Source organism: Squalius cephalus (assembly GCF_949319135.1).
Source record: "Squalius cephalus genome assembly, chromosome: 16".
In the NCBI taxonomy this organism is placed as follows: Eukaryota; Metazoa; Chordata; class Actinopteri; order Cypriniformes; family Leuciscidae; genus Squalius; species Squalius cephalus.
The window spans coordinates 25,070,015-25,090,877 of NC_137137.1; the positions used below are offsets into that span (position 1 = coordinate 25,070,015).

A 20,863-nucleotide genomic window follows, 5' to 3' on the forward strand; every position below is an offset into this window, starting at 1 on the left:
TTCTTACCATACACAGTCGAGCACGTTCACACATGCGCACTATTAATAAACGGTGCTTCAAATCTCTTGACAAACTAAAAGACATAAATGACATTTGTATGTATTCTAAATAAAAGATACTGATTGAACTGAATGTCAGCTTGCTTATTTTGCTCAAGATAAGGATTTATTGAGTCCACATGTCATGCAAACAAGAAACTATGCTTCTAACCACAGCTGTCGTTCCAACCACACAACTTTGCTGCGACTCATTGAACTATGCTGATAACGACCGAAGTTGCAACCATAGTTGGCTAGCAATGCTTTTGAGAAGCGCACCCATGGAGTTCACACTCAAAAAAAGAATAAAAGTCATTTTCCACCTTTTTATTATTTTATTTTATATAAATTATTTTTACTTCCCTACAAAATCGCCCAAAACATTCTAGAATAATTCATTCATTCCAAATAGAGCTATTCAAATCATCTGGTGAAAATACTTGTATTTTTTCACATTGCAGTATTGCAGATTTAAAAAAAAATCACAATGTCAGTTTTTTCAATATCATACAGCCCTAAATGCCATGATGTTTATTATTTCCAGTTATGTTCATTCATAACTTTCAATGATTGTTGTCCGTTTGTCTTCAGAGCGTGATTCAGTGTGTGTTCGTGGCCATCCGTACTATTGGCAACATCCTCATCGTCACCACTCTCCTCCAGTTTATGTTCGCTTGTATTGGTGTGCAGCTTTTCAAGGTACTTAAAACCAACATAGAATTAAAATGGACATTTATTACCTTCTTAATGCATGTTCCATGATTGATCAGTTCCTAAGAAAAGAGTTTCAGTCAGTCTGTCTTTCATCAAAATGTAATAACTTTTTAATAAATTTTCCTGTTAGGTTGACATTATGTGCAGCCTACTAGTTAATGTTAATCAGCAGCCCTATATTCAAAGGTGAAATCAGTATTCATTTTGGTTAACATTAATGTAATACCTCTTGCAGGGCCGGTTCTACAGATGCACTGATGAGGCAAAACATACACCTGAAGAGTGCAAGTATGTTGTTTAGCCATAAATGAGTTGTTTTATTTGCCCTTACAATGACTCACTGGGTTGTTTTCTGAGACTTGTGTGTGTGATTTTTTTCAGGGGCACTTTTGTGGTGTTCAAAGATGGTGATATGAACCATCCTATGGTGAGGGAGAGAGTTTGGGAGAACAGCGACTTTAACTTCGACAATGTGCTGATGGGCATGCTTGCACTATTCACCGTCTCTACGTTTGAGGGCTGGCCACAGTGAGTGAGGAAAACGTTTTACAAAACAGCAATGATTTTGAATCCTCCAAACTTTAATTGTCTTTTTTATTTTTTGGTATTTCGCAGGCTGTTGTACAAAGCCATTGATGCTAATGCAGAGAACAGAGGACCCATCTATAACTACCGTGTAGAGATTTCCTTCTTCTTTGTCATCTACATCATCATCATCGCCTTCTTCATGATGAACATCTTTGTGGGTTTTGTCATCATCACCTTCCGTGAACAAGGAGAGGCTGAGTTCAAAAACTGCGAACTAAACAAAAATCAGGTAAGTCTGGATTCAAGACTTATTGGATATTAATTAGGTGATGCTAGGTTATATTTCTCTTGATCGTCTAGTCTACTCAATTTTTTTTATTTTTTTGTCTTTCTTGTGTTGTTCTTGTTGTCTAATGGGTTTCTCTCATGGTATGTCTCTTTTGCTCACAGCGACAATGTGTGTATTACGCATTGAAAGCTCAACCAATAAAGATTTACATACCCAAAAACCCTTCTCAACTCAAATTTTGGAAGATCATCAATTCCTCTCAGTTTGAGTACATCATGTTTGTGCTCATTCTGCTCAACACGCTCGCACTGGCTGTACAGGTACACACACACACACACACGTTTACTTAGCTATCTAAATAGAGGTATTCAATAGATGTTCATTGTTTTTATATACAGCTTGTTGTACTGTAAATATCCCTTGTGAATAAGAAGTGTGCTAATTGCATTGAATGTCCACTTATAGTGTACTTTCAATCTTGAAAGTATACTTTAAAAAACTTTACTTGCAGATAATATAATATTTATGAAATAAAAGGCCAGTTGATTGTACTTAAAGAGAGTACACTTTCATGACTGTTTCTTAACACACTTAAGTATACTTGTAAAAAAGTGAAAATTATAATAATGTCAAATGAAGAGATTTACTTTAAATCATTGTTTTAATATTCTTTTGTCATGCTTTAAAGAAGTATATGTGACAGTGAAAGTGAAAGTGACATGACATGAAGGCCAAGTATGGTAACCCATACTAGGAATTTTTCCTTTACATTTAGCCCATCCAAGTTAGTGAACACAAATTAGGAGTAGTGAGTAGTGAACACACACACACACACACACACACACACACACACACACTGCAAACCGTGTTAGGTGCCTTGCTCAAGGGCAGTCATTTCAGACTTCAGTCATTTCCAGCCAGTATTGAGACTCGAACCCACAACTGGTTCTGCAATCTGGCAACTTTAATTGTAATAATAAATAACACAATACAGTTAAAATTATAATCAAGAACTTTACATGTGCTTTAGTATGTTAGTCAACACATTACAACAATTAGGTCACAACTGCCAACACATGTTTCAAGTTGAAATGCTATATATTTTTATTATCAGAATCGGAAAAACTAATTGAACCTACAATATATCTCATATCTGTGTAAAGCTCCTTTGGAGAAGTTCTGCATAAAAATGCAGCCAATCATGTGTAGTCTAGTCCACTAATGAGATTACGTCACTGTGACCCCACAGCACTATGAGCAGTCCAAACTCTTCAACTCTGTGATGGACATCCTGAACATGATCTTCACTTTGCTGTTTACTATTGAGATGATCATTAAACTTCTGGCTCTGAGACCTTATGTGAGACTTGCTACACACTTTTTTTCTTCAGTCACTTCACCTTACACTTTGCTCCAATGGTTTGATAACACGTCAACACATGTTAGTGCCTTTACATTTGTGCTTTTTGCTCTCTCTCACTCTTGCTCTCTCTTTGTTGTGGATTACACAGCATTATTTTATAGATGCCTGGAACTCTTTTGATGCGCTGATAGTGGTGGGCAGTTTGGTGGACATAATGATTGCAGAGTTCAGTGTATGTATTATTTTAAAACTATATTTGAACAATGAGAGATTCCCATGCATGTGATTTTTTAGTACTATAGCATTTGTTATCTTAGACACACACTCACTTATCAACTTCTATCATGTCATATCTTCTGTTTCCTGCTCCACTGTGTGCTTTTGGAACGTCCTGTTACTGGCTCAGGGTGGAGGAGGCCATGGTGAGGTAAGAATATGCCACAGAATGAAGAATGAAGGGAATGCAGTTTAATCAGCTTATAAATTAGCTAAATAAGTATTAATATATTGCAAGCTTATCTATTGTTTATCAATAATACACAAAATATATACATAAATTGTACATTCACAATGTGCAATTAAACATTAATTGTTATCAATAAGAATTTGCTGGTGATTTGCTTCCATAATTTTCAATTAATACACCCACAACTCAGAAAATCAGTGAAAATGTGAATTCACATTCTCAACATAACAGCACCATTGTTTCATGTCGGAATGATCGTATTTACAAAATAAGTGCGCATAAACAACACCACAGTGTCTGGTAAATAAGACACTGTGGTGTTGTTTATGCGCACTTATTTTGTAAATACGATCATTCCGACATGAAACAATGGTGCTGTTATGTTGACAATGTATAGAAATTTGCAGAAAGAAACTTTGGTCCTGTTTTATGTGGCGACACATAGAAGGTTCTAGAACTGCACTATAGCATTTATATTTAATATTATAAAATGTCTATATCAAAATTAAATTGGCTTTGTATATTTATAAAGTTCATTGTTTAAATGTCAGGCTTTTATGACTTTCATTAGTGAGAGTTATTTAGCTTTTATGATCTTTAAAGGACATGTTTAATTTAATTTAATCATTTGATTGTCTTTGGAATTAAATTTGTCTTGACAATTTCCCAGTTTTCCACATTTTCTGACCCTTACTCTTAAATAGGCTGTTTGCTGTCAGGTCTAATGTAGTTTTCACTGCCTATCTCTTAGCAAAACCTGCATTATATTGTGACTGCTTCACAAAACAATTCACTTTGAAATGTGCCACTGGCATGATCAAGGACCTTTGTTAACTGGACTTTTTAAAAATTATACATTAACATTTAGTATGTCGTTCTCTTTTCCCACTTCAATAGGGGAAAGATGGGGAGAGCGCCAAAGTGTCCATCACTTTCTTCCGTCTTTTCCGAGTTATGCGACTAGTCAAGCTGCTCAGTAAGGGTGAAGGCATTCGAACCCTCCTTTGGACCTTCCTTAAATCTCTACAGGTGAAAAATTTAGGAAACAAACAAGCTCACTAGACACTCATTCTCAATTCTCTTTTTTGCATCATTTCTACCTGTCTCTCTGCTTACCTTCAGGCACTGCCATACGTCGGCCTACTCATTGCTATGATCTTTTTCATCTATGGTGTGATTGGAATGCAGGTGGGTTCAACTTTATACGTTTGTATATGTTCCTCTCCCTCTCCTCATTTGAGAAACATTCCAGATTGGGAAGTTTAAACTCTTTTCTGTGGTTCCAGACATTTGGGAAGATAGCTATTGACGACAGTACTGAACTCAGTCGGAACAACAATTTCCAAACCTTTTTCATGGCTGTACTTCTGCTTTTCAGGTAAGAGTACAATAGCCTTAGGTTGATTTTTGACTTGAATTTGGATAATGATCTGCTTTTTTATCTGGTTAGTAAATGGTTTCATGTAAAGGTTTGTTGCATGTCTTCAAACCCAGATGTGCAACGGGTGAACAGTGGCAGCAGATCATGCTTGCGGCACTGCCAGGACGTCGGTGTGACCCAGAGTCTGACATTGAGCCAGGGGAGGAGTACAGCTGTGGAAGCAACCTGGCGTACCTCTATTTCATCAGTTTCTTTGCACTCTGTGCCTTCCTGGTAAGGGATAAAACATCCACAGCAACATTGTCTCCCAAAAGTTTTGCATTCCCCCCAGAAACACTGCATTCTGCTCCCAAAACGTTTCAGTTTTCATGCAAAAGTTTTGCACCCTCTTCCAAAAGGTTTGTGTTAACATCCTCAAAAGTTTTGCTTGAACTTGCATACGTTTTGCATTCTCTTGCAGATGTTTTGTGTTAACTCGCAAACGTATTGACTTAAAGGTGCAGTAAGTGATTTCTGAGAAACGCTGTTGAAAGTGGATTGGACGGAGCACCACAACACACTTGTAGCCAATCAGCTGTAGGGGGCGTATACACTCATGATGGGGGAGTAAAGAGAGTCTACGAGGGATATTTGAAGAAAGACTGCAGAATGAGAGATTGTTGTTGTAATGTTTGCTATAGTAAAAGGACAGTTTTGAGTGTCATTGTTTGTCCTTTAGCTGGTGTGCTGCTGGCGATATTGTATGTTAATTTTATGTTCTTCCTCGTCGTTCGTTCGTCGTCTTCGCTTTATTTTTTTTGATTAGCTTCAGCTTTGATAAAAAAACATCCACTCTTACATTGCCTTTTTGGTTTTTGATTTCAAATATCAACAGTGTTTCTCAGAAATCGCTTACTGAACCTTTAACTCACAAAAGTTTTGCACTCTCTTGCAAAAGTTGTGTTGATGGAAAATGGAAAACAAATAATATGAAGTTGCTTTTTGAAGTTTCTTCAATGCTTTTGCTAGCAAATGCAAAGTTTTTCAGGGAATGCAATAGTTTTGAGAGAGAATGCAAAAGTTTTGAGCGAACATACATTTTCTTGGGGAAATATATAACTTTCAAAAATCCATCTCTGAAAATAATAAACAAATTTGTTTAGTGATTAATCTGCATTTTTTTCAGATCATTAACTTGTTCATTGCTGTCATCATGGATAACTTTGAGTATCTGACCAGAGACTGGACTGTGCTGGGCACTCATCACCTCGATGAGTTTAAACGAGTCTGGTCAGATTACGACCCAGAAGCCACGTAAGTGATTTTACACAAACTGGATGTCTTTTTTTTATGAGAGCATAATTAAATCTCAGTCTTGAATGAGTATGTTAATTAAATGAATAAATACTGTTGCATTTCTTTGCATCAGGGGAAGGATTAAACATATAGATGTAGTCACCATGTTGCGCAGAATTCAGCCTCCGCTGGGCTTTGGGAAACTCTGTCCACATCGAGTAGCGTGTAGGGTAAGGACATTTGGATTTATACAGTCACTGGTGGACAATGAAATGGGACTGTAGACTTGCATTTTAGGAGGAACCCAAGTCTCCAGTTTCCAGTGTCACATGATCCTTCAGAAATCATGCTGATTTGGTGCTCAAGAAACATTTTGGTTGCACTTTATTTTACAGTACGTGCACTTTCAATGTACTCACAGTGTTCTTACCGACTTACATGAAAAGTACTGAGTAGTGTAAGGTAAATGAAGCCTAGCGCAAGTTCTGCCAGGAAGACTCAATCGTTCACGTCACTTATTACCTTCTCATCTATCCAATAGCCCAGTATAAAAGGGTGGTACTTACACATGTCTGAGTTCGCAGATGTTGTCGCTTCAACCACCTCCATCCTCCCCAACCACCACCAAGATGGGACCTTTCCTCCATCCCTCCCAACACCACTATGTTGGGTCCTCCCCTCCATCCTCCCCAACATCTCCAGACGAGCTCTCCCCTCCATCCTGAAGACGCCAGGATGTCTTCTTCCTCCTTCCACCCCACCACCACCAGATGGCCCCCTTCCTTACTTCGCAGGGGGTGGGCTGCGCCCCTGCCTTCGTCTTCAGGCAGGATATGCAGATTCCGTACTCTCAGAATGCGAGTTACGGACGGGGCCTACGCCAAAGAACTTGATTGTTTGCTGAGCTCTTAAATAAATGTTCATCGTCACAGTATTAATTCTCCCGAGTCTTTCTGGTAGAACTACATGGGTCAGTTAAGGTTTAGGGGTAGGTTCAGGGTTAGTGTCATTACTAAAATAAGGACAAACAGGACTGTAAAATAAAGTGCTACCAACATTTCTTATTATTTATTAATGTTGAAAACAGTTGTTTAATATTTTTGTGGAAAGCGTGATAAATTTTGCTTTTCAGGATTCTTTCGATGAATAGAAAGTTTCACTTTTGATTAATACAATGCATCCTAACATTTAAACGGTGGTGTATGTAGAGACCAAAATACCAGAGACTTCCAGAGAGGTCCAATAAGCAACCTCCCAGAACACATTAGCAGGCCCATTTCAACATGTTCCACATAGCAGTGTCCTGTTAACCATTCATATCTACACCTTTCTGTTTCTCTCTGCCCATCTCTCTCTTTCTCTTTGGCAGAGACTGGTTGCTATGAATGTGCCTCTCTATCCTGATGGCACTGTGTCCTTCAACGCCACCCTGTTTGCTCTCGTCAGAACTTCACTCAAGATTAAAACAGACGGTTGGACTCCTGCACACACACACACACACACACACACACACACACAATCTCACTAAAATACTATCAATACACTTCTGTCAATTCTGACATTTACAAGTGAGGACGTTTGTAATTGCTTCCATAAATGAAACTTTTCTATGGAAAATGATGATGCTTGTAGATTTAAATAATCTGTTGTGTGCTTTTTGACAAAAACTACAGCAAAAATGAAGCATTTTTTCTATCCTAAATACAGTAATACAGTACCTTTCCGTTCAACACAGGCCCCATTGACCAGCAGAACGAGGAGCTGAGAGCTATCATCAAGAAGATCTGGAAACGTACCAAACCCAAACTGCTGGATGAAGTTATACCTCCCCCTGCAGGTAGAGTATGTTACAATAGTATCTTCTTATAGGCTTTCTGTGCTTAATGTGGACAACCAACACCATACAAGTTTGACCTTACAAACAGACCATGAAGGACATGCAGTGTTCTCCGAGGCTTAGCGCTAACACTGTGCTGAATCAGAAATGCCTCAATCAATGCCCAACAGGTCCTTCCCTTGCCACCCAAAAAAAGTGACCTCTTCGGACAACTGAAGATCTGCATTTTTTTGTCTTTTTAAAAATCCATCTCTCTATGTTTTTAGGGAATGAGGTGACTGCAGGAAAATTCTATGCCAGCTTCCTGATTCAGGACTACTTTAAAAAGTTTCGTAAGCGAAAGGAAAAAGAGAGGAAGAAGAAAGGCAAGGACAAGTCAGCCTCTCTCCAGGTAATGAATTAGGACTTAGTGTGTGTGTGTGTGTGTGTGTGTGTGTGTGTGTGTGTGTGTGTGTGACATCATGACTAGCCCACACAGGAAAAATGACTGTTTACGTGCAGAGAATAGGAAGTCATAGAATTAGAACTATTTCCGTGCATTAAACATAACATATTTGAGCAAGAAAATAACAACAATTAAATTAATTTGCTCAAATGGACACATTCAAATAAATTAAAGCTGAATTGGGCAGCATGAACCTTCTTATTTCAAGTGAATCTTTTCATGCTCATTCAGACCTTCTCTATGAAATAAATTGATTTGTGTTACTATAAACACGTCAATTACTCAACCATGCCTACTGTTTCATATTTGATGTGCAAATTTCTAAGGCCTCTAAATTATCATCATGATCAAAACTTTGCTAAAAAACATGTTGTACACAATCTACTGCATGAAATATAAATATCTCATTGATTTACACCATAAGCTATTCGAATTTCATCTTACTTTTTGGCCATAAATGTATGCAAATTGCATATTTTTGCTCAGTTTGGGCCTTTATCCCTCCTTGAGTATGAGCTCCATATTCTCATACTACATACTTTTTGCACTGTTATTCTGTGCAACCCTAGTGCAGCATCACTGGATCACAGCCTATCTTTGACATGACTCTCATCTTGTGTGGTCCAGGCTGGGTTACGCACACTACAGGATCTGGCCCCAGAGATGCGTCTGGCTATGGCGATGGAGGATGAGGAAGGGCTGGAAGGGCTGGAGGGGGAGATAATGGAAGAAGAAGAATTCTTCAGGGTGAGAACACTCAGCAGTAAAAATAGTAAAATGAGAGTGCTTTAAACTAACTGACAGCATGCCAGATGCTGTCAATAAACCTTAACCAAAAGTGCCCCTATTATGCTATTTTAAAGTCTCCTACAGTAGGATTACATGCATCCAAGTTCAAAGAGCGCTTTAATTTTCTCATAGTTTACATTGCAGTAACGATAGCATTGGTTTTACTGTATCAATTCAAGCCAGAGTCCTCATCTTTTGGAAGTGCATGCAAAGTGGATTTGCTTTCGAGAAGCACAGAAAACAGCGTCTTCTCCACATGTCGACAACATGAACGAAAAGCTACAACTAGTGTTTAAAGGTGGTTCAAAGTAGTTGTTGTTCGTGGGCAGCCAATGAAGAGCATTATACAAATGTGTTACAATCCTACATACTGTAGGTTCATGCAGCAAGTAAGACTGGAATTACTGACGACTCATTTCAGGCAGTTGAGAATCGTTCCTTCTTTTGGAAGACGATGACTCCATTTATCATGCACTTTGATTTTTGAAACTTTGCAGACCTTTACATTCACAAACAGCTATATCACACACTATGTGAAAGTTAATATAAAAAAAAGCATTATGGGGCACTTTAAATTGTAAATATATATTAAAAAAATGGTAAAACTTTAATTTACAGTGTCCTTGTCACAAATTAGATGTACTTACTATAGTAATAACAGAAAATTATGCATAATTCTAACCCTAAACCAAACGCTAATCTAAACCCTATAGTAAGTACAATTTGTTAATTAATATTATTCAGTGCTTAATTGTATAATTATTCTATAACAAGGACACTTACAATAAAGTGTATTACAACTGTATTAGTTACAACTGTAATTTAAAGGTTTCCTTATGCATTGTAAAACTATATTTAGACACTAGTCTCACTGGAACAACAGTTAATTCTGTTTCCCTTGCCAACTGCAGAGTGACAGCGTCTTCAGTGATGCTCCGCCCACACCGGTCATGTCCACCCCCAGAAGCAGCCCTATGCCCCCCCATCTGGACGAGACCTCAGTGAGCATTGAGCTTCCGCCTAGAATACGCAATGGGAGCTTAATGCTGGAGGAGGCCCTGTTGGACTCCCGTCCGGTCTCCGCCCTATCCGAAAACGAAGTGATAATTGATCAGCCTCAGAGGTTGTCTCCCCTGCCCAGTAGGTGGACCTCCAGTCACAGCAAACTCACCCCATTGTGGATGCTGAATACCAACCAAAGGTAAGGAGCACACTAAGATAAGAGACAAAAGAATTATACCTGTATAATTAGAAGCTACTACACTGAATTTAGAAAACTCTCAGGACCTGAAAAGCTGTTTTGAGCAATTTTTTCTGGATGGGGTATTTGGTTAGATTTTAGTCCAAGACAAAACGTATTGTTTTTATCTGTTGTAAAGGGCCTGTAATTTCATAACTGTCAGTTCACTAATCGCTTGACAGCTTTGAGATGCTCCAAAAACAAGATTTTCTTTGCAATTTAACATGTTGTCAAGCATTGCAACACCCCAAAATTCAGACTACTTAGCGTATTTCCATTTTCCAAGCTTGACAGGCATGCTGTGTTGATGTCATTCTCTCTAGTGTATTCTAAAATGGGAAAAGGGGAGGTTTTCAACCTTTACCTACCCAACAACCTTTCAGCCAACCTCAGGATCAGCAGTATAACCGTCAAATTTTTCTCAGTAACAATTTACAGTATCTTTAATCAAAACCATGAGTTACCATTACTACAGTACATTATATAATATTATTATCATTACTTTTAGTTATTACCATCAACAAATTAGTAATAAAATAATAATAGTTTGAAACATCATGACCCCCTGTAGTACCTTCAAGGACTCCTAGTTGAAAACCCTGGCACTATGAAGTAACAGGTTACAATTCAATGGGATAGTTTGCCCAAAAATTAAAATTCTGTCATCCTTGCTCACCCTCATGTTTAACCAAACCAGTATGATACTTTCTTCACAAAAGAAAATATGATAACACATTATTTCGATTGATCACTTTAGACATTCAACTAACTATAAGTGACTGTGCAACTACATGTCTACTACTGTAACTCTCATTAGAGTATTGGTAGACTATCTGCTTACACTTTACTTTGATGCTCCCCCAACAGACATTCTACTGACTATATGAGTTACTTTGCAACTACACGTCAACTTATTCTACCAACACGAACCCTGACAACTAACTCTAACCTAACAGTCTACTAACAGTCTAAGTTAGTTGAAATGTAGTTGCAAAGTTATAATTAGTAGAATGTGTCTAAAAGTCTGTTCAAAAGTCTGGGATCAGTCAGATTTTACATTGAGAGTAAAGACATATAAATGTCAAATAAATGCAGTTCTTTTAAACTTTCTATTCATCAAAGAATCCTGAAAAAATTGCATCATGGTTTCCACAAAAATATTAAGCAGCACAACTGTTTCCAACATTGATAATAAGAAATGTTTCCTGAGCACCAAATCAGCATATTAGAATGATTTCTGAAGGATCATGTGACACTGAAGACTGGGGTAATGATGCTGAAAATTCAGCTTTGCCATCACAGGAATAAAATATATTTTTAAATATATTAAAATAGAAAACAGTTCATTTAAAATCTAATAATGAAAGACTTCTTTCAAAAACATTAAAACAATCTTTCCAACCCCAAACCTTATGAACAGTAGTGTTAGTGATACTGGTTTGGAAACATCAGGAGGGTGAGTAAATGATGACAGAATAAAAATGGAGAACTACTGTATCACTTTAAAGCACATTCACACCAAGAGCAAAGAGACAATAAAACTATGTATTCATTCTCATGGAATGGCATAATGTAAATAAAACACATTCCCAATTTGTCATTAACTGCTTTGTTTAACTCTACTCGCTTGTTGCTGCTGCTGTGGCTTTTTAATGTTTCCTTTAACTCAGACTTAGAGACTTAGCTCTGAATATTTCTAGAATGCCAGTACTGGACACATGGTTCAGTTGTCTTTTTCATGGCAAAATATGTGGTGGAAATTCAAGCCCAGTGTAAGCTGGGCATTGTAACATTTGCTGTCAAAAGTGTTTTGCATCGTAAGGCTGGAATACGTTTCGCAACTTTCGCCCGGATTTCTGCCCTGATTTGTCTGAATGAGTTGATGTGAGGTGCCGAAAGTCAGAGTCAGTCTGCAGATTTTTGGGCAGTCGGAGTTGACAGATTTAGCAGAAAATCACGTAGTGAATTATAGGCATAGACTCTGATTCTATCCAGTTGGAGGATTTAAATATGTTTGATATTTTCAGCTAATTTTAAAACACATTATTTTCATTTGTTGTGCGTAACCTAGCATGTTTCTGCACGAGCTTGTTGTGTTCAGAACGACTTGAAGATCTGGTAGTGGATGATCCTCAGTCGTTTAGTGTATGATTCCCAGTTTCTCTCTCTAACCATTTACCTAGTCTGAAAGTATATAATGTATAATGTTTTAAAATTTGTTCAGATTTTAAAAGTTGTGTAGTGTATTCCAGCCTTTAGAAAAACTTTGACTTTTCACTTTAAAATCTTCAAAGAACATAATTGTGGAGCATTATCAGCCATTATAGCATTAGCTTATTGCAGTTAGCTGGAAGAAATGCAGGTGACTGGAATGTTTTTCATGCTTTCATAGGGTATTTGAAGAACTTTTTTTGTATATCATCTTACTGTATTTCTTATTAAATTCTCATATTCAGGAATGATACAACTAGTGCTTGTGAATATATTCCTCCCCCATCTCCGGATGGAGGAATGCAAAATGGAGGAGTCACAGGAGGGGTCGTCATTCCAGGAGGAAATGGAGAAGCAGTCACTGGAGGAGCCATGCAAGTAGGAGTCACAGGTGAAGGAGTGACGGGAGGAGCAGTCACAGGAGGAGGAGTTACAGTTACAGCCACAGGGGTTACAGAGATGCCATACCCTCCAGAGCAAAGTGCTGTCAGCAGGGAGGACCCTCATAGTGCTTTCTCACATGATAGGTTAGTAGGAAATGTTTGACTACCCATAATGCACCAAAATAATTCAAGGCCCTGATATACTTAAAACAAAATCAAAGAACTATCAGGCCAAAACTAAATTTGTTTGGAGTTTGTTTACTTTACGAAACAGCTAGGCAAAGTGAACTTTCTGGAAAGGTTCGCTCCTGCTGGTAAACACCTTCAAACTACCATAGGTCCATAGCAATTACATAATAGATAGGAGTGTTTTGGCACTCTGCATATTCTCCAGTTCATTTCTTCTGTTCAGTCCATCAAGGTCAGACATCTGCGAGTAATGACCACAATGGAGATCTGCTTTATAGTAGAAATTGAAGAAATTCTAATTGACCCTTTGCAGGGAGATTGATTGATCTGACCAATCATAATCCGCCATTTTTGTCCGACAAAGCAGTCAGGAGAGTTAGTAGATTAACATTGGAGGATTTGAACTTGAAAAACGGAGTGTATTGATGTCTTTCCACGGTTAAAACAACATTCCATCTTATGTTCTTTCATGTTTATTTGATGCTATAAATTAACTAGAAGGAAGTGATGATCGGTTCACGAGCAGCTTTAAGAGGCTCTACAGCGATCTGTCACGACACATTAAAGAGGCACAAAACGGTATTTATTGTTTAAATTTCTTTTAAAAAAATGACCAAATTTGAAAGTTGAGACTTTGTTTCATATCAAAAGTAACCTGGTCTGTCCTGTCTGTCAGCGCGTTGTCAGTGTCCTCTTTGCTCCGGGATGTATTTTCACTGCGTGAGAACATGGTGGGGCGTGAGAGCGGCGTGGCTTGTCGGACATAGCAACAGTAACTAAAGGGGGAGGGTCTTTGCGAACGGTCAATTGAAAGCCACACTGAAACTGTTTTTAATATATTTATATATTTATATATATATATATATATATATAAACATGACGTGATTTGATTTGATTAGAGTGCCAGAATGCTGAGCTGGTGCAAAAATATCCACATCTTAACCGCTGTTTTATCACCTCTGTCAGTTGTGTTGTTTATTTTGTTATTGAGAGGAAAATGTGTAGCACATACTTGCATATTCATCTAAACGTCACTCCCAGCATTGGGATGTTCATTAACAGTACACCACTGCAAAGGTTTTTCAAAACATGATAAAAATGTGAAAAATTAAAAAGAACATTGTTGTGATTATATCAAGACCTTCACATGACTCAAACAACAGTCTGTCTGAATTTTACAAGCTTTTCTCACAAATTAATGTATCTGTCTGATTTTGTGTTAATGTCTGAACAGACAGTGGTTTCCTGAGGTTCCTCCGGCACAAACTGCAGCACCCAATGGGAGCAGTGAATGTGTGGCCCCAGTTCAACCCATTGACAATATCAGCAATAGTTACCAAGGCAACAGCCAAGATGTTGGTGGCTACAATGGCAATGGTTACACTGGAAATGGCTACTATGGGAATGGTACCAATGGGACTGATTATCCAGGGAATCGTTACTCCAGCAATGGCTATAACAGCAATGGCTACAATGGTAATGGTTATCATAGTAATGGATACAATGGTAATGGATACAACAACAATGAATACAATGGCAGTGGTTTCGCTGCACGGCGACGCATGCTTCCCCCAACTCCCTTAGGTAAATCCAACTGTAAACTTTCTGCACTGCAAAAAAATAATGTGGTAAACCTTTCAGTGAACCTAACATTGATTACTTTTTCCATGTATCCGTCAGGCCGAAAGCCAAACTTTAACATCCAGTGTTTGAAAAGGCAGGGCAGCAATGAGGATCTCCCAATCCCAGGCACTTACCGCCAAAATTCCCCACCCTGTAGGGCACGAATACAGGTAACTTTTCTCCAGATTTGGAATTGTATCTGCACAAAAGGACACCAACCTACACTGACTATCACCAGAAGACAGTACGTCACTTCTCAGACATTCCATGACCCAACAATCAGATTTAACATGTTAAATTGGCTTAAACAAGTGCTGACCAATGCCAACAGGGATAACCAACTGACCCGATAAAACCTGACAAAGTGTTTGCACCGTTTGTCTGGTGCGGTGAGAATTGGTCTTAAAACTCACATTTGAAAGGCCTCAACAACATGATCAGTACTTTCCTGACAAACTCTACTACATGTCTTCTGGTGGATTATCCAAGAAGAAATGCACACATCTTTTTATTGAGAAATCTTTGATGATTTGAATAAAGTAACACTAAGAATAACTTTGTTATTGATATTTCAAAATTAATATTTAGTGGATTTAAGGAACTGATATTTAATATTGAATGAAAAATTGTTGAAAATGTATCAAACATGATACAGCAAGCATTTGAAGTATATTAATCATTAAATTAAATGAATTCAAATCAGTATTAGAGTGAGAGCTAATAGTTATATCTATTTTTATATAAATGCAGCATGCTCTACCTTGTTGATTTGCACTATAATATTATTCAATCTATATTAATTATTATTATTCACATTTATATAAATAATCTATATATAATTAAATATTACATATACATTTTTACATTTATATTTACAATATATTTATCTTTTCACTGCTCAAATCAATTTTTTGACTACCACATAGAAAAATAGATTTCGTTATGATTATAATATTTTTAATAAAAAAAAAACATTTAAAAAATACATTACATTTTAAAACTGTACAAATTAGATAAATGTTCTGACATTTCTTTATATTTCTTTACAGGGTTGAAAAGATTTTTTTGAAGCATCATAATGAAGTATCATATTCACATTTGGAATAAGATATATCATAATTTGGAGAATACGCCAGCAATTAACACCATTTAACACAAAATCAACATTGTGCAAAAATAAAATAATAAACCATTAAATTCTGCTAATGACAAATTTCTGTTTCACTGTTTTCACACCAATAATAAAAATAATGTATGTGCTCCCACAGACGCAAAACAGCTTCGACTCTCGGCGGAGCAGCATTTCATCTGCGGTTTCTTCGGCCTCTTGGGTGAACAACCAGGCCAGACGGGGTCGTCTCCTCTATGCCCCCCTCATTTTAGTGAACGAGATGGGGGGCACTCAGGCAATGTGGAGTGACGCCAATGGCAGCGCCAGCCTGCCGGCGTCGGCCCGTCCCGGGTGGATTGGCAGTGGAATGGCAGGTGTAGCCCAGCAGCCTCGGGCGTACACCACTCTCAGAGTGCCCTCCCAACACAGCCCCGGATACATCGAGAAGGGAAGCGCTGACAGCCTCGTGGAGTCGGTAAATAAGCTTCCTGAATGGTGTATCAAATAACCCTACGTAATAAGGATAGTTGTTATTTATGCAGGTTCAGTGGCTATAAAAACGACTCAAGCTGGACTTTGTTTTTGTACAGCAGTGAATCATAGACTTTCTTTTTTGACTGTGATCCACAGAAAAAGAAACTTTAGAGGGGTCATGAAATGGAAAATCAAAATGGCCTTGATATTTACACATACAGTATAAGAGGTTGCTCTAAAATAAAAACATGCAAGTTTCATACCTCAAAGCTAACTCCCCAGTCCAAAAATATGAGTTTTTTGTTTTCCATCCTTCTGAAATGCCAGGCTTTGAAATTCACATTTGAAGTTGTGATGTCACAATTTTCTTCTACACTGATTGACATGCATTTTTAAATCAAGGCGGCTTGCTCTTAACATGTCTTAACATAACTTAGCATGAGAACTTAACATGACTTAACATCTTAACATAACATCACAAGAGTGGTACCGGGAAAGACAGTCAGACTCCCTTCCAAAAGATCAAACTATTAGAAATACATGGATGGTTTATTTATAATATAGTTACAAGTTTATTTTTAACAAGTGCCTGAGCAATTGAACAAGAATGTTTTTGTTTCTTGAAAATTAAAAAACTTTTTCTCAATATCTTGTATTGAAAGCTACAGCCGTGCCAAGTATTTTGTCCTCGGAGGCAATAATTGTGGTTCATTTCAATCTGCCACGGGCTCAAACTCTATTAAAGGAGAGGGCTCTATTAAAGGGTCATTTCACCCGTGGAGACATGAATGTGTATTGAAAGTGGGTCATTTATGTAGAAGAAATGTGAAATTATTTTTGAATTTGGAGCTTTCTAGACTGAGAAAAGCCAGAAAATGTATTTTTGGCTTATGTGGATGAAAGACAACAACTCCCAGAATGCACTTGCTTCGCTGCCCTACAAGGCCACTCCCAAGCCACGCCTACCGGTAAGACAGCGCAGTTGAAAACAACAAGGCAAGGCTAGGCTACGAGTGAGTCTCCGTGACGAGTTTGCCCAAAATGTCCGGGATTCGGCTTTTGCGTTCTACAGTCGCCATTCATCATGTTTACTGTGGCGAGCAGGACGAGGCTGAGGGGCGCGGGAGAACGGCGCGAGGCCGGTGGCGTGATTACTGACGACCGACACCTGTGAGGCACTGTTCTCGTATCTCGCACGGAGGAGCAGGTATTTTCTTAGCAATGGTAAAACACACATCAACCGATCACGCCACCGGCCTCGCGTCTTTCAACCGATCACGCCACCGGCCTCGCGTCTTTCTCCCGCGGCGCTAGCCTCGTCCTGCTCCCTGTATTACTGTGATTACTGATGAGCGCGCCTGTGAGATGCACCGGTCTCATGGGCTATCTCTCACGGAGGTGCGGGTATTTTCTTAGCAATGTTAAAACGCAAATCAACCGATCACTTGTTTAGCATTCATGTAAACATTACATTCAGATTCACCAATCGGGGTGAATTCAGTTAGATTGAAACAAAAGGTGAGCATGTAAACAATGGATGGCGACCGCAGAAAGCAAAAGCTGAATCCCGGACATTTTTGTCGATCTCGACGGCCGGACATGTCCGGGAAATAGAGTATGGTAACACCTACTACTCAGCTTTCTTCGTCCCTGTTTTCAGCAGGTTTCTGCCGTTGAAATCAAATGCACTCGCACTGATCTGTGATAGGTCTGTTAGCGCATTAGGTCCAACCCCCTATGGGCGGGTTTGAAAGGGTGGATCTAGTGCTTGTAGTCTTAACAGAAATCCCCCCCTCTTACACTTCCTCCTATGGAAACTATGACGATTTTTGCGTCATTGTAGGAGGAAGTGTAAAGAGGTAAATACAGATTTCTCTCGTCTCGGGGGAAAATGAAAAAATGTTGCATGACCATTCAATAGTATGACTGGGTTTCTAACAATGCAAAGCTTAATGCAAATGGGTGAAGTGTCCCTTTAAAGAGCTGGCCATCTCGAGCATCACACACGCTGTGGCTATGGTGCGATGAAATTCACCAATCACAGCACTAGACGCTTACTTGCGTTTCTTAAAGAGGTAATGCCCCTGAAATTAAGTGTTTGTGACAAAGAGTAAAACTGAGGATTGAAAATTATCATATATTTCATCTATTACAAATATTTGAACATTTTGATGCAAAACAACTTCATAAGCTAACGGCCAGAGATGTGAATGCATTTCATGACCCCTTTAAAGTGGAAAAAACTGATCTCCAAAAATTCTGAATACAAAACTTTAAACCCCATTTAATACAACACACCTAAATTATCAGTGCAACTAACTGCTTTCAGCAGACACATAAATAGTTGTGTGTGGTCAGTGGATTTCAGCTGGTTGTAGTGGAAATAAATCTGATCCAACTTTTGTGATGTCTTTTTTTTTTTTTTTTTTTTTATCTTTTAGATCCTGATCTCTGAAGGCTTGGGTCTATATGCAAAAGACCCCAAATTTGTTGACTTTGCAAAACGGGAAATTGCAGGTGCCTGTCACATGACTATTGATGAAATGGAGAGCGCTGCAACTGACCTTCTAAGTCAAGGGAGGACAGGGCAACCAATCGGGCGCCTCGAGGAGGATCTGTCTGATGAGATGAACTGTGTTATAACATACTAAATGGGTTTCAGTTTGTTGGGGGAAGCGGAACATAAATTGTCAGTGTGATTGTGATGTTCTCTGCATCACTAACTCAAATACATTCACCTCTTCATATTCAGCTCATTTGAGCAGAGTTATAATTCCTTCAGTAGATACTGTATAAGGAACTTGTGACCACAATGACCTGTGTATCCCAATTGCTTTGCACATACGTTTAGTAAGAGCCTAACCAGACCACAAGATGAGCCTATACAGTATATACTCTGATTACGAATCCTGAAGCAGTTTCTGAAAAGATATCCAGACAGACTTTATTTCTAAATAATTGAGATTTGATAAAACTTGCCCATTTATGTTGAATGTATTTGTGCTTGTGTAAGTTTTCATTTTTCATAAGATTAATTAGCCTAATAAAAAGACAATAAAGAGCCAGTATCTTTCAAATGACTGGATCTCACAAACCTACAGGGAAATGTTACTATGTTACTATTATAAATGTATGGGCTAATTTACTTCTCTCATTCAGCACAAATCCAAATGTTTCCATGGTTGTGATGTAACATTAAATTACTAGCCTATTATTTATTTTGAAAAAGCTGTGTGCTTCACTCGTGTGGTAAATAGAACATCACATAAAACATCATTCACATACAAAAAGATGTTTTGGCGTACCACCGCCGGTGGTTAAGTTGACCAGCACAGCCCTATTTTAAGTTTATTGCAAAATATGCATGCATATACAAATATTTAAGTATTTTGAGTACGTAGAGACGTATGCTTCACCAAAAGCATATACCATTGATTAACACACCAGGGAAGAAAAGACTGTTATTGCTCATTTTCCACAAATTTTGTTCAACTTACTGTTTTTTACAGCTGAATAGATCAGTATTGCATATAACATTATATTCAGTATAGTTTTGAGGGGCTTAAATCCTTGACAGAAACAGAGACATTTAATTAGCGCCTCTCTAATGATGTTTTGGCTGTGTCAGTATCTATTTTCTGCACACAATGTGGTTAAGCTAAAACAAAATTTGTTTGGCTGAAATATCGAGAGTTGGCTCATTATTACCAAAAAAACTTTATTACAACAGGTTTAATTTATCATCTGATAAAAAGACACATTAAACAGCATAGAGACTTAAATTACTCACTTTATTTTCGGTTTTGGCTCTCAGCTACAGTAAATGAAAACTTTTGATTTCGGTAAATCACTTATAGAACTATACAGTAAGCAACTCCTGCTGTACTAATAAAACAGTTCACATGATGCATAGTACTGTTCGTATTTAAGAAAGGCATATTATGACTAAAAATATTATGCAAGGTCTAAATGGTATAAGTTTTATTACCGTGACATGGTAATACTATCCCTCTAATTTTTATTTTGGGGGAAAAATATATCACCCCATTTTTTGGGAGCTTGGAGGTCTCTGATAATATATCCATCATAAACCAATTTCACAAACAAACATTACTAAAATACCTGAAACTCTTCCAATACTCATTTTCCCCAGAATAGATACCAGCTGTGCTTTCTCTCTCCGACACCAAGTAGACACAAAAACCACCTCCCCTCACACACTCATTTCACTTGCTCTGGATGAATATTGTTGGTGTTACAGGGCTTGAATTTGGGTGTGGGACACATAATTTTACGCATTCCCGCAGATTTTGTGCTCACACCCAAAGTGTGTGCACATAAAGCCGCCTCTCAATTCTAAATTGAGTTCCTTTTCGCTGCTTATTGTAAAATTATAAAATAATTTTATATAAAATAAAATAACAGTAAGTTATGATTTAAGTGAACGTAAACAGTTGAGAAAGACAATGCATATGTACCAGTATAAGGGGTCTGTGCGTCAGGTCT

General features: G+C 38.0%; 1 protein-coding gene across 1 annotated transcript in view; it reads left to right on the top strand.

Annotated features, from left to right (window-relative positions):
* The window catches only part of cacna1fa (calcium channel, voltage-dependent, L type, alpha 1F subunit a), a 38,775-nt gene extending 19,195 nt beyond the window's left edge, over nt 1–19,580 (top strand). Inside the window, exons 23-46 of the mRNA XM_079897801.1 lie at nt 631–738; nt 989–1,041; nt 1,135–1,281; nt 1,369–1,570; nt 1,732–1,890; nt 2,820–2,930; nt 3,082–3,165; nt 3,340–3,360; nt 4,297–4,428; nt 4,522–4,587; nt 4,686–4,777; nt 4,894–5,053; nt 5,946–6,073; nt 6,189–6,285; nt 7,425–7,527; nt 7,791–7,892; nt 8,159–8,283; nt 8,965–9,084; nt 10,038–10,327; nt 12,823–13,104; nt 14,384–14,733; nt 14,830–14,942; nt 16,041–16,358; nt 18,799–19,580. Of these exons, the coding sequence (XP_079753927.1) occupies nt 631–738; nt 989–1,041; nt 1,135–1,281; nt 1,369–1,570; nt 1,732–1,890; nt 2,820–2,930; nt 3,082–3,165; nt 3,340–3,360; nt 4,297–4,428; nt 4,522–4,587; nt 4,686–4,777; nt 4,894–5,053; nt 5,946–6,073; nt 6,189–6,285; nt 7,425–7,527; nt 7,791–7,892; nt 8,159–8,283; nt 8,965–9,084; nt 10,038–10,327; nt 12,823–13,104; nt 14,384–14,733; nt 14,830–14,942; nt 16,041–16,358; nt 18,799–19,008 (3,573 nt within the window). The 3' untranslated portion in view covers nt 19,009–19,580. The remainder of the gene's footprint in view (nt 1–630; nt 739–988; nt 1,042–1,134; nt 1,282–1,368; nt 1,571–1,731; nt 1,891–2,819; nt 2,931–3,081; nt 3,166–3,339; nt 3,361–4,296; nt 4,429–4,521; nt 4,588–4,685; nt 4,778–4,893; nt 5,054–5,945; nt 6,074–6,188; nt 6,286–7,424; nt 7,528–7,790; nt 7,893–8,158; nt 8,284–8,964; nt 9,085–10,037; nt 10,328–12,822; nt 13,105–14,383; nt 14,734–14,829; nt 14,943–16,040; nt 16,359–18,798) is intronic.
* Nucleotides 19,581–20,863: the final 1,283 nt, after the last annotated feature.